The following is a 17667-nucleotide window of genomic DNA, read 5'->3' on the forward strand; positions in this document are numbered from 1 at the left end:
AAAAATACTGTTTCCGTGACAACACATTGTCTAACAACGACAAATGACGAAGGTTGCTCTACAATCAGGATAACTACTACCCGCATTAGTACCCCTGGGTGTAACAACTACTACCCGATATAAATACCCTTGGGAATTACCACTGCAATCTTCAAATTTCCCAGTGCGATACCCTCCAGGGCTATTCCCCACAGGGCAACTATTTCCCCCTCCCCCTACAACACCCCCCCCCCCCCGATAATACCATCAGGACTAATTTCCGAATAATTTCCCCAAGACAGTTACCCACCATAAAACATCAACCGGGTGATTACTCCCTCTAGAGCTCTCCCACCAATCTTGATAGCCTACAACTACCTCCGCACATCAAACTTCTTACCCGCCAGGCCAATTCACAAGAACAATTCTCCATAGGGCACCCCCGAACCCACGGCCCAAGACAACTACACCTGTACTCAGAGGCAGGTCTGCCTGGTGTGAAAGGTCATGGAGTAGCCGCAATATCCCATAATTGCTTGCTTTACAAATAATAATGATGATAATGATGATAATAATAATAATAATAATAATAATAATAATAATAATAATAATAATAATAATAATGGCTATACTTGCACAGGGCGCAGGTCCACTTTCATTTCGATGCTCATGGCGTTTCAAAAAAATAAAAAGAAATATATTAATTATATACATGTTCAAGCACGAAAACACAGAAGAAAATGACAAGAAACAAACAGCCACATACCAGATGAAGAATGCAATCGTTCCGAACATTATAGATTGCAGTTATAATCCTCAGTGTTAGGGGAACAGGTACATTTTAAGTTTGGATTTAAATAATTTTTTTTTTTTTTGTATATAGATGACAGTTGCCTCCTCTGAATAAATAGCTGATTCCACAATTCTGATCCTATAACGGAGAAAGCACGATCACCCCATCCATGTTTTCCTCTGGATTTTTGGAGTAACAACACATCTGATGGTGAACGTAGACTTCGTGTCGGATTGTATTTGGGAAAAGAGTAGGTACATGGGGAAAAGGGTATAAACCGAATGATGTACTAATAACAAGATCTTAAAAATGATTTTATTTATTTTTTTTTTTTTTACTACAGGAAGCCGATGTAAGAACGGATGATTGGTGATAAAATTATGGAATAAAACTCAGTATAGTAAAAGGTAATAACCGGGCGGCAGAAATTTGCAACCGTTGAAGTTTTGTGACATCTTTTTTTGGAAGATTACACAATAGCGAATTCGAAAAACCCAACCGAGAAGAAGGCAAAGCATGATTTAACATTATCAGCCATGGGCGTAAATCGGGGGGGGGGGGGGGGGGGGGGGGAATGGGGGATGCATCCCCCCCCCCCCTGAAATGGAGGAGGGTGCTGAATGGCCTGTACAATCATTCCCCCCCCCCCCCCCCGAAATTTGAGGGGAAAAAGTGGAGGAAGCAGAAATGTGATTGTATCAATTTTGGCATATTGCATGACGTTTGTAAGCCCGCCTTCAGACAGGTAACAGAGCTGAGCAGTATTCTATCTTGTAGGATAATACATACATAATTTTCTCAAGCGCTCGCTCGCGAAGAAAGTAATATCGACATAAAGTATGGTCCAGACGTCCAGACTTTCGTTATGGAAAATTGTCCAAATACCGCGAGAACTATATGCACCGGATCGTTTAATTGCAATCATAAACATGCAAAAGCTCCGCTACTGGGCCCCTTTCGATAGACTTTGTACACTTTTGAGAGTGACCTATTTCATTATATTTCATCAAAGAGTGTGCAGCAGATCTTTCACCTACAAAAAGCTCCGTCATTATGCAGAGGCGTCGATGGGGGGGGGGGGATGGTTATTATTTTGCTCCTCCTCGTAACTCCCGAGATGTGGAAATGTTCTTACTTTTTGATAGAAAACTGTCTAAATATTTCACCAAAAGATGGCTGAATTTCAATTCTGAAAATACAACCCCCCCCCCGTGTAAGAGGGGGATAGTCCTAACCCCTTCTATACCCTCCCCGTTCAGTCCTTTCTACTTAATGCACTTTAGGTTGAGACAGATTTGAAAAGTGAGCTTAAATGTTTCATCTAAAGTGTGCACCAGGTCTGTTACTTCAGTTTAAAAAGATTCAAAAGTTCCGTGGGTGGGAGGAGATACCTAGATACTTTCAATTGACGGAGGGTTACCCCCCCCCCTCAAAAAAAAAAAATACATAAATAAGATTATATATATATATATATATATATATATATATATATATAGATATACATATATATACTATATATAGATATTCATATATATACTATATATAGTATACACTTATGAGATTGAAATTTTCCCAGATTACATCATAAATGTGTTTACGAGATATTTTCATCTGAATTCTAAAAATGCCAAAGCAGGGGCGTCGACCCTGGAGGACGGGGGCCGCGGACGGGGGGAGGGGCAAACATATCTTTTTGATCCCCAGTGATTCCCGAAATAAGGAAAATTTTCTTTCGTTTTGTGATAGCAAACTGTCCAAATATCTTATCCAAAGTGTGTATCAGATTGCTGAATTTCAATTCTGAAAATGAAAAAAAAAAAAAAAAACTCTCGCGTGTGAGGGGGATACACCCTCCCCCTTTCGGTCCTTTTCCATTTTTATTTCTTTTTAGATTGACATTCCCAAATGTTTAGTCTTAAGTGTGCACCAGGTCTGTCACTTCAGTTACACAAAAGAACACAAAAGATCCACCGCGGATGGGAGGGGATATCTCCTTTCAATCAACCCTTTCCCCGCTTGTTTCCCGTTAAAACTTTAGTACACTTTGGGGATTGACAGCTTTCCGAATTTTCCACCAAAATTTTTTTATTTGTATTTGTATTCTAAGAATGCAAAAGCCCACTCGTATGCAGGGACGTCGATCCTGGAGGACTGGTTGGGGGGGGGGGGGGGGGGCAAACATGTCATTTTGTCCCCCAATAATTCCCGAAATGATGAAAATTTTCTTGCATTTTGTGCTTGGGAAAAGGCAAATTGATCAATAATAATCTACATCAAAATATATTGCTACCTTAAACAAGTGGGACTGTTTCGAGTAGACAAAAAGCGCAAAACATGCATCAAATTGCACCATTAACAACATCAAAATGCAAAAAGTTCTCACTATGGGAGGGGGAAACCCCCTACCGCTCGCTCCGCTTGCTCGGGCTATGTCGCGTTCATGATATTCAGTGTAAATCATACAATTTTATAGGCAAAATTGTTCAATAATAATGTGCATCAAAATGAATTGCTACCTTAAACATTTGGGACTGTTTCAAGTCGATAAGACACGAAAAAAAAATGCCTCAAATTGCACCATTTACAACATCAAAATGCAAAAAGTTCTCACCATGGGGGGGGGGGAAACCCCCCCCCCCCCCGCTCGCTTCGCTCCCTCGCATCTATGTATACAATAATGATATACTAGTACATTTGTACATGAATGTCTTATATCGCACGAAATGCACACAAAATGTCGGAGAACGTGGCTACAACTGCTAACGTGTTTCACGGTGAGGGAGGTATTTAAATAGGGGGGTTTAGGGCTCAAACCTGTAAATAAAATGGACTGTCCCAGACCCCTTCACACATTTGTACCAAAGATACCAAAATAAATGAAGAAAAAAAATTAATTAAAAATCAATGATGTAGTTTGGCAGAAAAACTGAATAGCTGTAGATATTGAGCATGAATTCCTCTACAAACTGCATTTTGGTTGGAAGATGAAAGCTTTTCTGATGGAATTTGAGGGGGCTATATTTCATTGGGTACGTGTACGGAAAATAGGTGATTTTTTGAGTGACAAGAACACGTAGTCTGGCTTTGCGGACCCTTAGACAGAATTTGAGCAGAAGAACCTACCCTGGAAATTTGATGGATAAAAGGGTATATCTCACTTATCCAGTTTAGTGAAGCTGAAACACCTCATTTCTCCCAGCTATTTTACAGAATTTTTTGAAATTTGAAATTTAACACACGTCTCTATGGGGGATTATTTACCCGTGTGAGCCCTATAGGGGCCTATACGGTCCTAGTTATCCAGGGGATTTTCTTCTTTTTTTTTTTTTGTGGGGGGGGGGGGTAGTTATGGGGGAGTTTTCCGGGTGGTAGTTATCCGGGGGGTAGTTATCCAGGGGGTAGTTGTCCGGGTGCTAGTTTTCCGGGTGCTAGTTATCCGGGGGTTATTTATCCGGGTGGTAGTAATCTTGGTGGTAGTTATCTGGGGGGGGGGGGGGGGTAGTTATCCAGGGGGTAGTTCTCCGGGAGGTAGTTATCTGGGTGGTAGTTATCCGGGGGTAGTTATCTAGGGGGTAATTTTCCGGGGGGTAATAATCTGGGTGATAGTTATCCGGGTGGTAGTTAATCCGGGGGGGGGGGGGGATTACCCGGTGGGTAGTTATCCGGTGGGTGGTTGTCCTAGGGGGTATTTCCCTGGGGGTGATTGCCCTAGGAGGGTAGTTGTCCGGGGGGTAGTTGCCCTAGGGTGTAATCGCCCTAGAGGGTAATTGCCCTAGGAGGGTAGTTGTCCGGGTGGTAGTTGCCCAAGGGGGAATAGCCCTGGGGGGGGGGGGGGTAATTATCCTTGTGGTAGTTATCCGGAGAGTATAGTTGCCCAGGGGGTAAGTGCCCGGATACTTCCGATCCCTGTACGCTTTTTCCCTGCCCGCTCTCTCCCGCTAGATCGGGATAGATTTGGGTCCAGATCATGATAGTGGAGCGGGGGATTTTAACCTGTATAAAAGAGAGTGCGTAATACGGACATGCGATATACTTTGATTGACAGTAGGCGAGCTTTACATCGTCGATCTTCGTAATGAAGACAGCGGCAACGCTAACGTCGCCCTCTTTAATCCTTGTTTGTGTGCCATTCAAGGCATTATTTACCATTTGCCGATGAAACAAAAAACCCACCTTTAGTGCTTCGAAATAGTTCTAAAATGTGTTAGGAATAGAAACAACCAATGTAAAAATTTGAATTAGTAAGATAAATGTTAAGTATTGTTAAATATACAAAATGTGAACAATAGTAATAATATTGTTTCAGACTTAACCATCAATAGTTACAGTTTATTAGAAAAATAGTGATATCTCCATATAGATTTTCAGGCTTTATATGGAAGGGTAACCTTTGTGGCTGCATACATAATATATAGGTACTGTGGGAGCAGCAAGGTCACCATACCAAAGTTGCAGGCATGTATTCCGAATCCTATCTGCATTTTTATTGTAAATTTCTATATTTCGTCCACAGGTGAGGCCGACAGATTTCATTGCAGCGATGATGGGTCAGTTGAGGCGCCACTGGGGCTGGGTGATCACTCTAATAACCTTCCTCCACTTTTTTACCAACTACGGCCTCCTCTACTCGTACGGTCAACTCTTGGTCATCTTCCAGCACGAGTTCGGTCGTGGCGCCACAATAACAGGTTCCTATCATGAGGCTTGCTATAAGTAAACATGATAAAATACATCTCTTTATATAATAATCCACATCGTACGCTTTATTTTTTTAAAAACATGTCGAGAATGACGATGAATCGGTTCGTGATTGGTTTCAATTTACACCCTGTATATACGGGGTCATCCGGCTAGACCGACACCCACAAGTCATGCAGCCCACGAGTTCGACATTGAAAACATGTCCATACAAAATACAGCTCACGAGTTATACAGTCCATGAGTTGGACACGAGGTAAAACAGCCCGTTCGACAGATTCGACAGGGTATCAACACGGGGCTTACTGTGTCCGTCTCGTGGGCCTTGTTTGCTTAGTGTCTAACTAATGGGCTGTATGACTCGTGAGCTGTATAACTCATGGGCTGTATGGCTTGTGAGCTGTGTGACGTCATGGGCTGTATGACTTGTGAGCTGTATGACATCGTGGGCTGTATTACTCGTGGGTGTCGGTCTCGTGACGTGCACCCGTATTTAAAACGTGAGTCCTGTACTACGGGCCAACTTGTATTCCTCTTTGAATGTATACAGAGATTAGTCACCTCTGCTAAAGACAGGGTGCATGAATCGTCCGGGGAGCTCCCGCCTGCCAGGGAACCAAACTGAACTGCGACCCCATTTCTGTAAAGAGGAGCGGTATGAGCCAGTTCGTAATTAGCTCATGTACACATTGGTACAAATGACCTTTCTTTTTTCTCAGTAGGCACTTCACTCGTTTTCAAAGCGGCATAATGCCTAAGCTTGCCTGACGTAACAATAATATGGAATTCATGTTCAAACAAAGAATTATCTCGCGTTTAGAGCAGGTGATCAGAATACTCCATCAGTTGACAATCTAGCGGGCATCCATTTCATTGTTTTGTATTGAATGCAATAACAGCCTATTTCCTTTTATATTGCGAAATACCATTCTTGCTGTCAGGTGGATGTGCTGGCAAGCACCATTTAGATGAGGATCACATGAATAATTATCGCATCACAGATGCTTATCTCAGTGAATTTACAAACTGAAATGCCTGTTGGTACAAATGACCTTTTTCTGCTCATGCGCAAAATGGAATTACGAACAAGTCTATTACCGCCGGCTCTTTCAAATCAGTTAAACTCGGTCCTCTTGTTATACCTCTCGGGCATGCACCATTTCACCCATTGTGGAAAATGTCAGCGTTAAAACTATTAGGCCTTTGTCTAGACTGTTGAGGCCTACAGGGACAATTCGAACTTTGGAACGTCGCGTGTTTATGTGAGCTGATAATGAATTAAAATCATTTCGATTAACTCGTAGTGATCGAATATTCCGTTCATATGTAAATCGCTTCAACTATCTCGTAATCAATCAGTAAAAAGATATTACTTCTTTTACAAAGTCAAGGAGATAATGAGGTAGGTATTTTGATTGATTGTTAAAGGTCGTGTCATCGTAATGCGCTCTTCTCCCATGATTGAATTATGAATTTAAAGAAAGAATTAAAAAAAAAAGGTTCTTATACTCTAGTACCGGAAGAGAAACCAGCTTTGTTTGTAAATTGATATATGTTTTCAAATGGAAATCTCTGTGTAACCGTAAAGATTAGATTTGTTTTGATTGCCTGCAAACTAAAGAGGACAATGACCATTGTTAAGACCGAAGGTGTTTTTTTTTCTGTGTTTTGTTTTGTTTTGTTTTGTTTTTTGTTTTTTTATTTTTTATTTTTAGTCCTGTCCAAGAAAACAGGAAAAAGTGTTTGGCAATCACTCGACTGTAACTACGTACTGCCTGGCGGACATCGGTGCTGCGATGAAACGCTATTATTAAGTTAGAACGCCGAGATTAAGAAAATATAGAAAATATGTGGAATTCTTCAAAAGTCGTAAGATTGAATATACATTATACAAACTGATATCATGTGCGCGAGGTTCTTTTCGATATTTTTTTTCAATGATGACTTTTTGTTTTCACACAAGTCAGCTTGAATTGTCATATTATATAGGTTCTCAACAGTCAGATACTATCTTTTCTCACTCAAAATGATAGTAGTATACGTGGAAATAGCGATGATGATATCAACAATATTGTCCTCAATTAGTCAACAACAGCAATGATGTTACAAGCAGATAGGTCTATATACAGTTCAGCGAAATGTGAGTCTACAAGCATAATAATGATATAGTAAGAGTGATACTTATATAATATTGGATGGCCTTGAGATTAATACAAGGAAATATTGGACGAGCTATGCACAAAATATTCGACGAGTCGAAGACGAGTCCAATATTTTTGCTTAGCGAGTCCAATATTTCCTTGTATTAACCGAAAATGACATTCAATATTATCATTATCATCCTACAGAGGATTTTAGCAAAGAATCTTTTCACTTGGGCCTAACCTTTCTGTCTCCGAGTGCTGTATAGTCTCCTACTGTACTTGATCCTGACATGGGGTATGGTGAATGTACACTCTTCAGTGCAAGTTAATCCACTTCAGTCTCTGATACAGTGGCGTATCTAGGGGGGGCAAGGGGGGCACGTGCCCCGGGCGCCACTCCTTGAGGGCGCAAAAAAAAAAAAGGAAGAAGAAGAAAAAAAAAAAGAAAAAAAAAAACGAAGAAGAAGAAGAAAAAAAGAAAAGAAGAATAAGAATAATAATAATAAAAAAACTCGCCCGGAAGGGGAATGGGAGAATGGTGGGGGGGGGGGGGCAGAAAACCAAATCAAACAAGATAAAAAACAAAACATGATGACGCGGACAAAATGACAATGTTTATTGTGTTCACACAAAAATTCCATGTTCTGTGAGCTGAAATACAAAAATTTTCGGCTCGCTCGCTGCGCTCGCTCGCCAAAATTTATGTAAAAAAGAAGGTAAGAACAAAACGTGATGATGACAAAATGACAGTGTCTATTGTTTTCACACATGTCATTTTATATTTAGCAGGCAAAATGTTTCACAGAGCAGCGGCTGCAATTTCTTTCGTTCTGAAGCGATCGCCAATTGGATCAAAAGAAGGCGCCAACGGTTTCGAACATACGGGAGGGGGGGGGGGGTGCGCAAAAAACCCGAATCAAACAAGATAATAACAAAACGTAATGATGACGCGGAAATATACAAATTTCGGCTCACTCGCTCGTACTAATTTAGAGTATTTTTTCAAGTCCTCAGTTTTTTTGGTATAAATCGTTATCTATAAGGCCGTCACTATATCTTGATTAGAATTGTAAGATTTAATATGCAAAAAATGACAAGAGTTTCATGATTTGTAGGCTGAAATACAAAAATTTTCGGCTCGCTCGCTGCGCTCGCTCGCCAAAATTTATAAAAAAAGAGAAGAAGATAAGAACAAAACGTGACGACGCGGACAGAATGATAATGTCTATTGTGTTCACTCGTGTCATTTTATATTTAGCTGGAAAAAAATGTTACACGGAGCAGCGACTGCAATTTCATTCGTTCTGAAGCGATCGCCGATTGGATCAAAAGAGGACGCCAACGGTTTCGAACATACGGGGGAGGGGGGCGCAAAAACAAAATCAAAAAAGATAAGAAAAAAACGTAATGATGACGCAGAAATATACAAATTTCGGCTCACTCGCTCGTACTAATTTAGAGTATCTTTTCAAGTCCTCAGTTTGTTGGTATAAATCGTTATCTATAACGTCGTCACTATAATTGTGAGATTTGATAAGCAAAAAATGACAAGAATTCCACGTTTTGTAAGCTGAAATACAAAAATTTTCGGCTCGCTCGCTGCGCTCGCTCGCCAAAATTTATATAAAAAAAGATAAGAACAATACGTGAAGATGACGAGGACATATACAAATTTCGGCTCACTCGCGCGCACTAATTTAGAGTATTTTTTAAAGTCCTCAGTTTTTTGGTATAAATCGTTATCTATAAGGCCGTCACTATATCTTGATTAGAATTGTAAGATTTGGTAAGCAAAAAATGACAAGAATTCCATGTTTTGTAAGCTGAAATACAAAAATTTTCGGCTCGCTCGCTGCGCTCGCTCGCCAAAATTTATAAAAAAAGAGAAGAAGATAAGAACAAAACGTGACGACGCGGACAGAATGATAATGTCTATTGTGTTCACTCGTGTCATTTTATATTTAGCTGGAAAAAAAAAATGTTACACGGAGCAGCGACTACAATTTCATTCGTTCTGAAGCGATCGCCGATTAGATCAAAAGAGGACGCCAACGGTTTCGAACATACGGGGGAGGGGGGCGCAAAAAAAAATCAAAAAAGATCAGAAAAAAACGTAACGATGACGCAGAAACATACAAATTTCGGCTCGTTCGCTCGTACTAATTTAGAGTATTTTTCAAGTCCTCAGTTTGTTGGTATAAATCGTTATCTATAAGGTCGTCACTACAATTGTGAGATTTGATAAGCAAAAAATTACAAAAAATTCCATGTTTTGTAAGCTGAAATACAAAAATTTTCGGCTCCCTCGCTGCGCTCACTCGCCAAAATTGATATAAAAAAAGATAAGAACAATACGTGATGATGACGAGGACATACACAAATTTCAGCTCACTCGCGCGCACTAATTTAGAGTATTTTTTAAAGTCCTCACTTTTTTGGTATAAATCGTTATCTATAAGGCCGTCACTATATTTTGATTGGAATTGTAAGATTTGGTAAGCAAAAAATGACAAGAATTCCATGTTTTGTAAGCTGAAATACAAAAATTTTCGGCTCGCTCGCTGCGCTCGCTCGCTAAAATCTATCAAAATTCATTACATTTAAATCAACCTCAAAAGATCCCTTTTAAGCGCTTGAAAAAGCATCATTTGGACTTTGTTTAAAGTCCCTACCGGGATGGGGTTGGGGTTGAACACTTTTTCATAAAATAGGGGCGCAATTTTCGTGCTTGCCCCGGGCGCCTTTTTCCCTAGATACGCCACTGCTCTGATAACACAGTGATCTATGTATCCAAGGTAGCCGTCATGTTACTGTTAGACCGAGATCTAGCTAATTTAGACCAGAATTAGATGTATTTGTATCCGAGATCTGAGAAACAATTCACGTCACATCTACCGTAGATCGTGAAAGATCGAATTAGGCTACTACCACAACTAAGTCCTACTGTGTACTTAATACATAACGTATGGTTGAGGGGTCTAGATATCGCGCACGAAAATTTGTGATGCTCTTAAAAATTATTCCACAATCGTACCTGAATTTTTCAATATAATATCACGAAAATGCAGAAAAATCACCTCCCAGAATCTCCTGATGATACGATGACGGCGTAGTGCGCTATCGCCGTTTGTATGTCGGACTTAATTTTATGCGTTCAATTTCTCGGGGTATGTAAAGGTCGCGCAGCTGCCCTATGTAGTTTCATGCGTGAAAGTGTCTGCCCCTCTCTGCGGCTGTAACGTGCTTCGGCTTTCGTAGAATATTATAAACGATCGATCGAACAAATTACGAATTCTATCGGCTACGATCATACGAACGAGACAAGCGAGACGACACGTCTAGGCTAAAACATCCTTAAAAAAGGATTTTAAAGGTAGGTAAATTACAAGGTAAAAAATTGGAAATTTAGTGAAAAATTTGTTCGAAATCAAAATTTCTTACCTGCTTCCTTCTCATATTTAGCGGTTGTCAGGTATGTTTATTCCATGGGCGTATCGGCAAATTTTGCGCTTAGTCCTATGCGTAATATTGCTTGCTATACGCAGTTTCGCCATGCGCGACCATTTTAAGTCCCTGCGCGAGACCTAGTACCCTTACTATACTTGTACGTACAGTATGGTTGGGGCACCACCTATCGGCAGGGTACCTTCCCATCGGCACCCTGCGTATCATGGCTGTTTGCGTATAGAACGAAAAGGTACGCGCGGGATTGTGTCATTAGCTATAAAAGACAATAAAAACGAAGAAACGAAAATCAAACTCAAACAAACCAAGCTAAAAATTACACATCCGCTCAGTAACGACGCATGGCTGTGAAATTCACGTGTAAGAGCCTGTGAAATTCACGTGTATTACCTATGCTGTGAAATTCACGTGTATACTTATGGAGGGGAGGGGGTGCCGATCGCAAGGTTCCTTTTTTAGCTGCGCGAAGAAAACGGAACGCACGCACTAAAATTGCGCTATTTTAAAACGGAGATTCATAATCAACGAGACGGTCACGACATTCAAAACTGCAGTATTTATGGCATATTTGAGGTAAGAATTAGGCGGATTTGTGTTATATTTTTAGAATAAACAAACTACAGATCCTTAGGGTGACGATACGTGGTACCCCCAACCCTACATGTACAGTAACTGTAATATGCATATCGCGCATGCAAATGCAAGTGGCGGCCGGCTACACAGAAGCCTCTCGCATGACCCGGTATTTTACCTCCCGCATGAGCGCTTATTTCTCGTGTTTATACAGAAGTCAAAATACCGGCTCATGCGAGCCGATGCGAGCGGACCTCAGCTGAACCGGACCTCTCGAATTTTGGGGTCAAGCATAGGTCACGTTCGCAGTGCAGTTTATTGCATGATGGGAAAAAACTGAATGAAACCGGCAAAGTCATCAGGACCACCAAGCTTGAAGGTCATTCTTGTAACGTTCCTCTTGACAACCACCCGGCCAAATGATCAATTGAAATCCAGTTTTTCAGTAAGAAGGAGAAGACGTGGTTCGATCATGACAGATATTAAAATACGTGCTTTCCGGTTCGAATTTCGGTCGTCAGGTCTGTATAAACACACAGCAAAATACGCGAGGCTCCTCTCGCATCGGCCATCTCAAAAGGTGGCGGACGGAACCTCTCGCATGAGCCTGCATTTAATTTGGCGGCGCGTATGCCGGCATACGCCGTGTTTATACAGAGCAAAATTCGAGAGGTCCTCTCGCATGAGCCGGCATGAGCGCGTATTTTGCTTCTCTGTATAAAAACACGCTCAAAATCCAGTCAGACCGCAACGTCCTGAAAAGCCTTCGCATTTATCGTACGCGTATGCATGGACCTCGCGGACATGAATACGTAATGAGCTGGGAGACCACATTTTTAGAGTGTCTGTAAATCTAACTGACATTATCAATTTTCATGATTTATACATCGATAAAAAGCTGAAGAGTTGTACTTTCATGAAATTCGACCACTGAAAAGGTTATGACATAAAATATACTGAACAAGGAAATTATAAAACACGAAATTTGCATATTTTTCATTTTTCTTAAGGGGTACACTAGATCAACGAAATTAAGGTGGACCAAAATGGAAGAGGTATAAAATAAAAGAGGAAATATCATTCTATGAAAACATAATGACTTTATGTGGACTGATCCTATGAACGGGTCAAGTTGGCGAATAAATCATTGCATTGTACAATTAATTTTTGACGAGATTTCAGTTTGCCGCGAATACGCGTTTCTGATTGGTTAATTCCCTCCGAGTGGAGAGTTGAACGCACCTCGCGGAATGACAGTAAACGTGCACTCTACGTAACAGTAATACACTGTGTGTAGATGACAGTGTAGGACCCTATGGTGTGTGTGTGCGCGCGCACACACAGGTTCAGGCAACTGCAGCGAAGATCTCCACGTAAACATCAAGAACAACACTCCACTCTGATCGACAGCTCAACTTTGGCTTGAACTTTGTTTGCACAACTAGATACAAGTAGACTAGCGTGCATTAATGAATAGCATACAAATCAATAATAAAAGATCTAGCACTAAGTTTGCGCACATGAGTTCTTTGGGGCTCTCTATTTGGTATTAGAATAATTATTCCTTATTAATCCACTGTATACATCGCTGAGTAATTTATCTGTTATGGGAGCGCATGATCATTCATGTATCTCAAATTGCCACACTATTATTTTTACTCGACGAGACTTTCAATTTTTATTGTTTTCTATGCGAGGGGCCAATTCAGTTCTTACTGTGCTATTATAACAAGTATATCTAAAACGTTGACTATCATTCATGTGGTGATTCAACCTATGAACGGGTCGGGTTGGCAATAAATAGAAAGCTTTGTTCTAATTTGTCTCAGAGTCGTTTGGAAAATATCGATATAATGCAGAGATATAAATAATGGTATCATAAGCTCATTTTATATAACGTAAGCATCAAAAGGTGTGATTTCTTTCAAATATTCACAAACCATGTCAATTAGTCACGGATAGTAGATCTTCATGTCGTCAATAAGTGAATCTCGTAGACCATGCACTTTGTCTCTGAATTATCTCGCAAAATCTCGGGTGCTGAGAAGGACATGCGCAAAAACCTGCGCGTACGATAAATTTTTGATTTGAGCTGTAGCGTTGCGGTCTGACTGTATCGCGCGCGGGCAATCTAGCAGTAGCGCTGAGCAGAGCTGATCAATCGTCGCCTTGCGCCTGCACACACACACACACACACACAAAAAATGCAACTTGTTTTCATCAAACCTAAATTTAATTTGCTGTTATGAAAGTGATATTTTGAAAAATTGTACGAAAAACAATTTCAACTAATTGATATATGAAATTTATTTGAATAAACACAGAATTTTAGAAGAAACGATATTCTACTTAATTCGTGATTGACCAATCACAGATGTTTTTACTTCATATTTCAGGTCATCTCGTATATCTCAACCAATCACAGTGCAGTTTATAAAAACTTTGGGGAATCCCCCTCTTGTCGTCCAATATTTTAAATATTGGTCGCCTCGGCAAAAAATATTGGTCCAGTTCAACAAACTTTTTAAGTGGGTTGGAGGTTATGAGGTGCGTCGACAAAATAACACTTGTATTTGGGCTCTAAAAATACTCTGTATGGATAATAATTTAAAATATTATTACGCTGCCCTCGCAAAAATTGTATGATTGTTTTATACTCGTGTCAAGGAAAGCACAGATTTTCACTAAAACATAATTTGTGAGTGAATAATTATATCGGCATATATGATATATGCATATTCATAATCACACGCTTGCATATTCAGAATAATTTAGGGGAAACCTCATAATGCATCAGATCTTAAAAAGAACAACAGTGTTAATGATATGTAATCTCCCTCTCTCTCTCATCTTTCTCTCGTGATTTTATCATAATATTCTTTCTCTTGTCGAATCTTTTTCTCTCTCATCTTTTGCTTTTGTTCTCGCTCATCCTAATAACTCTCTGTCTCACATCTCCCTTTCTTTCTCAATACTTTTAATATGTAAGCGCCTTGACCACTCTGCAGAGTGGATTTGGGGCAGTATTCATTTATATTATTGCAGTCCAACCTGTGTTAGCGGCCACCTGTATATAGCGACCATCTGCCTAACGCTGCCAGCGGTCACTCATTTTGTATACCGTGGTGAATTCTACCTGCGTATAGCGGCCACAAAAATTTAGCTGAACCATTAAATCAGCCATGGATACGTTGGCTTTTACTTCATTGCATGAATACTACCGAGTCCTACAGCTCAGTCACAATCACACAGACATTATAGACAAAATTAATTCAACTCTTCGCCATGAAAAGCCGTCTTTCCACTAACTTGACTACTAACAACTTTTGTTGTTTCCCTTGGGTGGCCGCCATAGACAGGTTTGACTGTATAATATTCATTATTATTATCATTATTATTATTACTATTATTATTATTATTATTATTATACTTATCATCATTGTTGTTGTTGTTGTTGTTGTTGTTGTTGTTGTTGTATTATATACTCTATCTCTCGCTATCTATCTCTCTATCAATCCGATGGCAGGATGGCTGGGCACAATACCGTTCGGACTCACCTACCTCGCCAGCCCGCTTTCCAACGCCCTCATCGCTAGGTTCCAACACCGTGTGATAACCATTTTGGGTACTGTGGCCTGCTTTGCTGGCCTACTCCTGACGTCTTTCATGCCCGATATCTGCCCGATGTTTTTCACCTTCAGCCTGCTCTACGGATTGGGGCTCAACTTCGTCACCGTCTCCGGGCTCAACATCATTCTTCGCTACTTTCCGGCGAAGAACTCGGCTCGCTCCGTTACCATGGCTCTGGTCGGATGCAATACAGGTAGGAGTCGTCTTCTTGAAACAGATCTCTTAAAGGACAAGTTCACCTTCATTAAAGGGTGTGTACAGTTCTGGTCAAGGTGAGGATTTAGCTTTTAACGTTTTGCGAGATATTCAGAAATCACTCTATGAGATGTCAAAGAGCATGCAGTTCTAAGGGGTATCAAAAGTTCATTCGATGAAAATCGGTTTTGAAATGGCTGAGATATCCAAAAACAAAGTGAAACAAAGAGATCCTAATAAAGTTGTGGCATGTCGCCTTTTATTATTAGCACTTTTTGGGATATCTCAGCCATTTGAAAACCAATTTTCATCAAATAAACGTTGAATCCTTCTTATAATTACATGCTCTTTCATATTTCAGAAGAGGCTTTTCATTATCTCACTTAGGAATGTTCAAAACAATAATCCCCACCTCAACCAGTACTGTACAGTCCCTTTAACATAAGGATTGAGAGAATGTAGCAATATTAGTAGAACACATCATTGAAAGTTTGAGGAAAATCGGACAATCCGTTCAAAAGTTATGAATTTTTGAAGTTTTTGTGAAGTCACCGCTGGATGAGAAGACTACTGCAGTGTATGATGTCACATGCGTACAACAATAATAAGGAAAATATAAAGAGAATTTCACAAAATTTCATTCATCTTTTGAAAAAAGTACACATTCCCCTGACTTGTTACTTACATATGTTATGGGTAATATTATTCCCATTGCCTTTAGAAAGAGGCAAGTCAAGCGCTCTTTCATTATGAGGAAAAAGTGAAAATATATTGAATTTTCTTTACATCATTTTTCTTTATACTGTTGTACTCATATGACATCACGAGCCTTAGTAGTCTCCTCATCCAGCGGTTCCAACACAAAAATTTTTAAAAATTCATAATTTTTGCGATTGTCCAATTTTCCTCAAACTTTCACAGATGTGTTCTACTAATATTGCTCCATTCTCTCAATCCTTATGTTAATGAAGGTGAACTTGCCCTTTAACATTACCTTTAAATTCTTTTCACTTAATGACAAAAATCAGTACAGCAGTGTAATCAAGAAATCAGTGTGAACTGAAATTTAATAAATGATGTGTAATTTATGACAAATACCAAATCAAAATTGTTGGAAATAGAGGGGACTGCTATAAAAACAAACAGGGCTTGTAGTTTGCGGTCTCCTCAAATCTCTATTTTCAGGTGTGAGTTTCTTCACTTTGTCTCCCTCTACATTTTGTTTTGTACAGATACAAATCTTTCTTTAATCTTTCTTTCAATATCTATATTGCTGAGCTAGCAAAACTAAGCATATTGCCAAAAAGACCCCCCAAGAAAATACACACACCAACACACAAACAAGAGGCAGCTTAAAAATCGAATGATGTGTCATTTATGTTCTGTCGCCACTAGTAGCAGTTATCAGCAAAGAATACTCTTATTAATGTGGTTGAAAATGTTGTAAAGTGGAAACTTGATGTAAAATAGATCTGATATAACAAAATACCTGATATAACAAACTAATTCTTCGGTCACAATGAATTTATTTCCTCTCTTTTGTATTGCTTATTGACTACTGATATAACGAAATATCTCATTTAAAGAAAAAATTGTCTTGGTTCCAAGGATCTCTTATACCGGCTTTCCACTGTATAACGTATGTTTTTCAGTCAGTATTTTCAGTATCACAGATATCATGGTCACTTTCCATGTATAGTGCTCCTAATTTCGCTGTTCATCTGTGGGTAACAAGAATTCGACGATTCGTAGCGCGATGTGTTCCAGTGGATGATCCAGAGGGGAGCGCAACCGGCGCACGCGCCCCTTTATTTTTCGTTAAAAACAGAAGAAATAAAATGAAAAAAAAAAATGAAATGAAACCCGGAAGTGGCACCAGAAATATTAGTTGCGCCCCCCCCCCCCTTTACAGAATTGCTAGATCCACCCCTGTGTTCGTAGCTCGATGAACTCTGAGACAATTTGCATGCTCAAGTCATGAAAGTGTCGAAGTTGATTCCAAGAATGTGATGAGAGAAATCCGTTTCTCCGCTCTTTTCCTAGCCTGTATGGCTGTACATTCGCACATGAGTCTATACTCTATTTAGGTTTATTCTTCAGTGATTTAACCTGATTCTGTTTGTTATCATGAAGGCAAGTACATGTACCTCAAAGTCTCTAAGGGTTGGTGCAGGGTTACCCCTAACAAGG

General features: G+C 39.9%; 1 protein-coding gene across 1 annotated transcript in view; it reads left to right on the forward strand.

Moving 5' to 3' along the window:
• Positions 1-17667, forward strand: part of LOC140246058 (monocarboxylate transporter 7-like) — a 55905-nt gene that overhangs the window by 25477 nt on the left and 12761 nt on the right. The window contains exons 2-3 of the mRNA XM_072325503.1: positions 5286-5460; positions 15179-15475. Coding sequence (XP_072181604.1) covers positions 5313-5460; positions 15179-15475 — 445 coding nt within the window. The 5' untranslated portion in view covers positions 5286-5312. The remainder of the gene's footprint in view (positions 1-5285; positions 5461-15178; positions 15476-17667) is intronic.

This window comes from Diadema setosum, chromosome 2, assembly GCF_964275005.1.
Source record: "Diadema setosum chromosome 2, eeDiaSeto1, whole genome shotgun sequence".
NCBI lineage: Eukaryota > Metazoa > Echinodermata > Echinoidea > Diadematoida > Diadematidae > Diadema > Diadema setosum.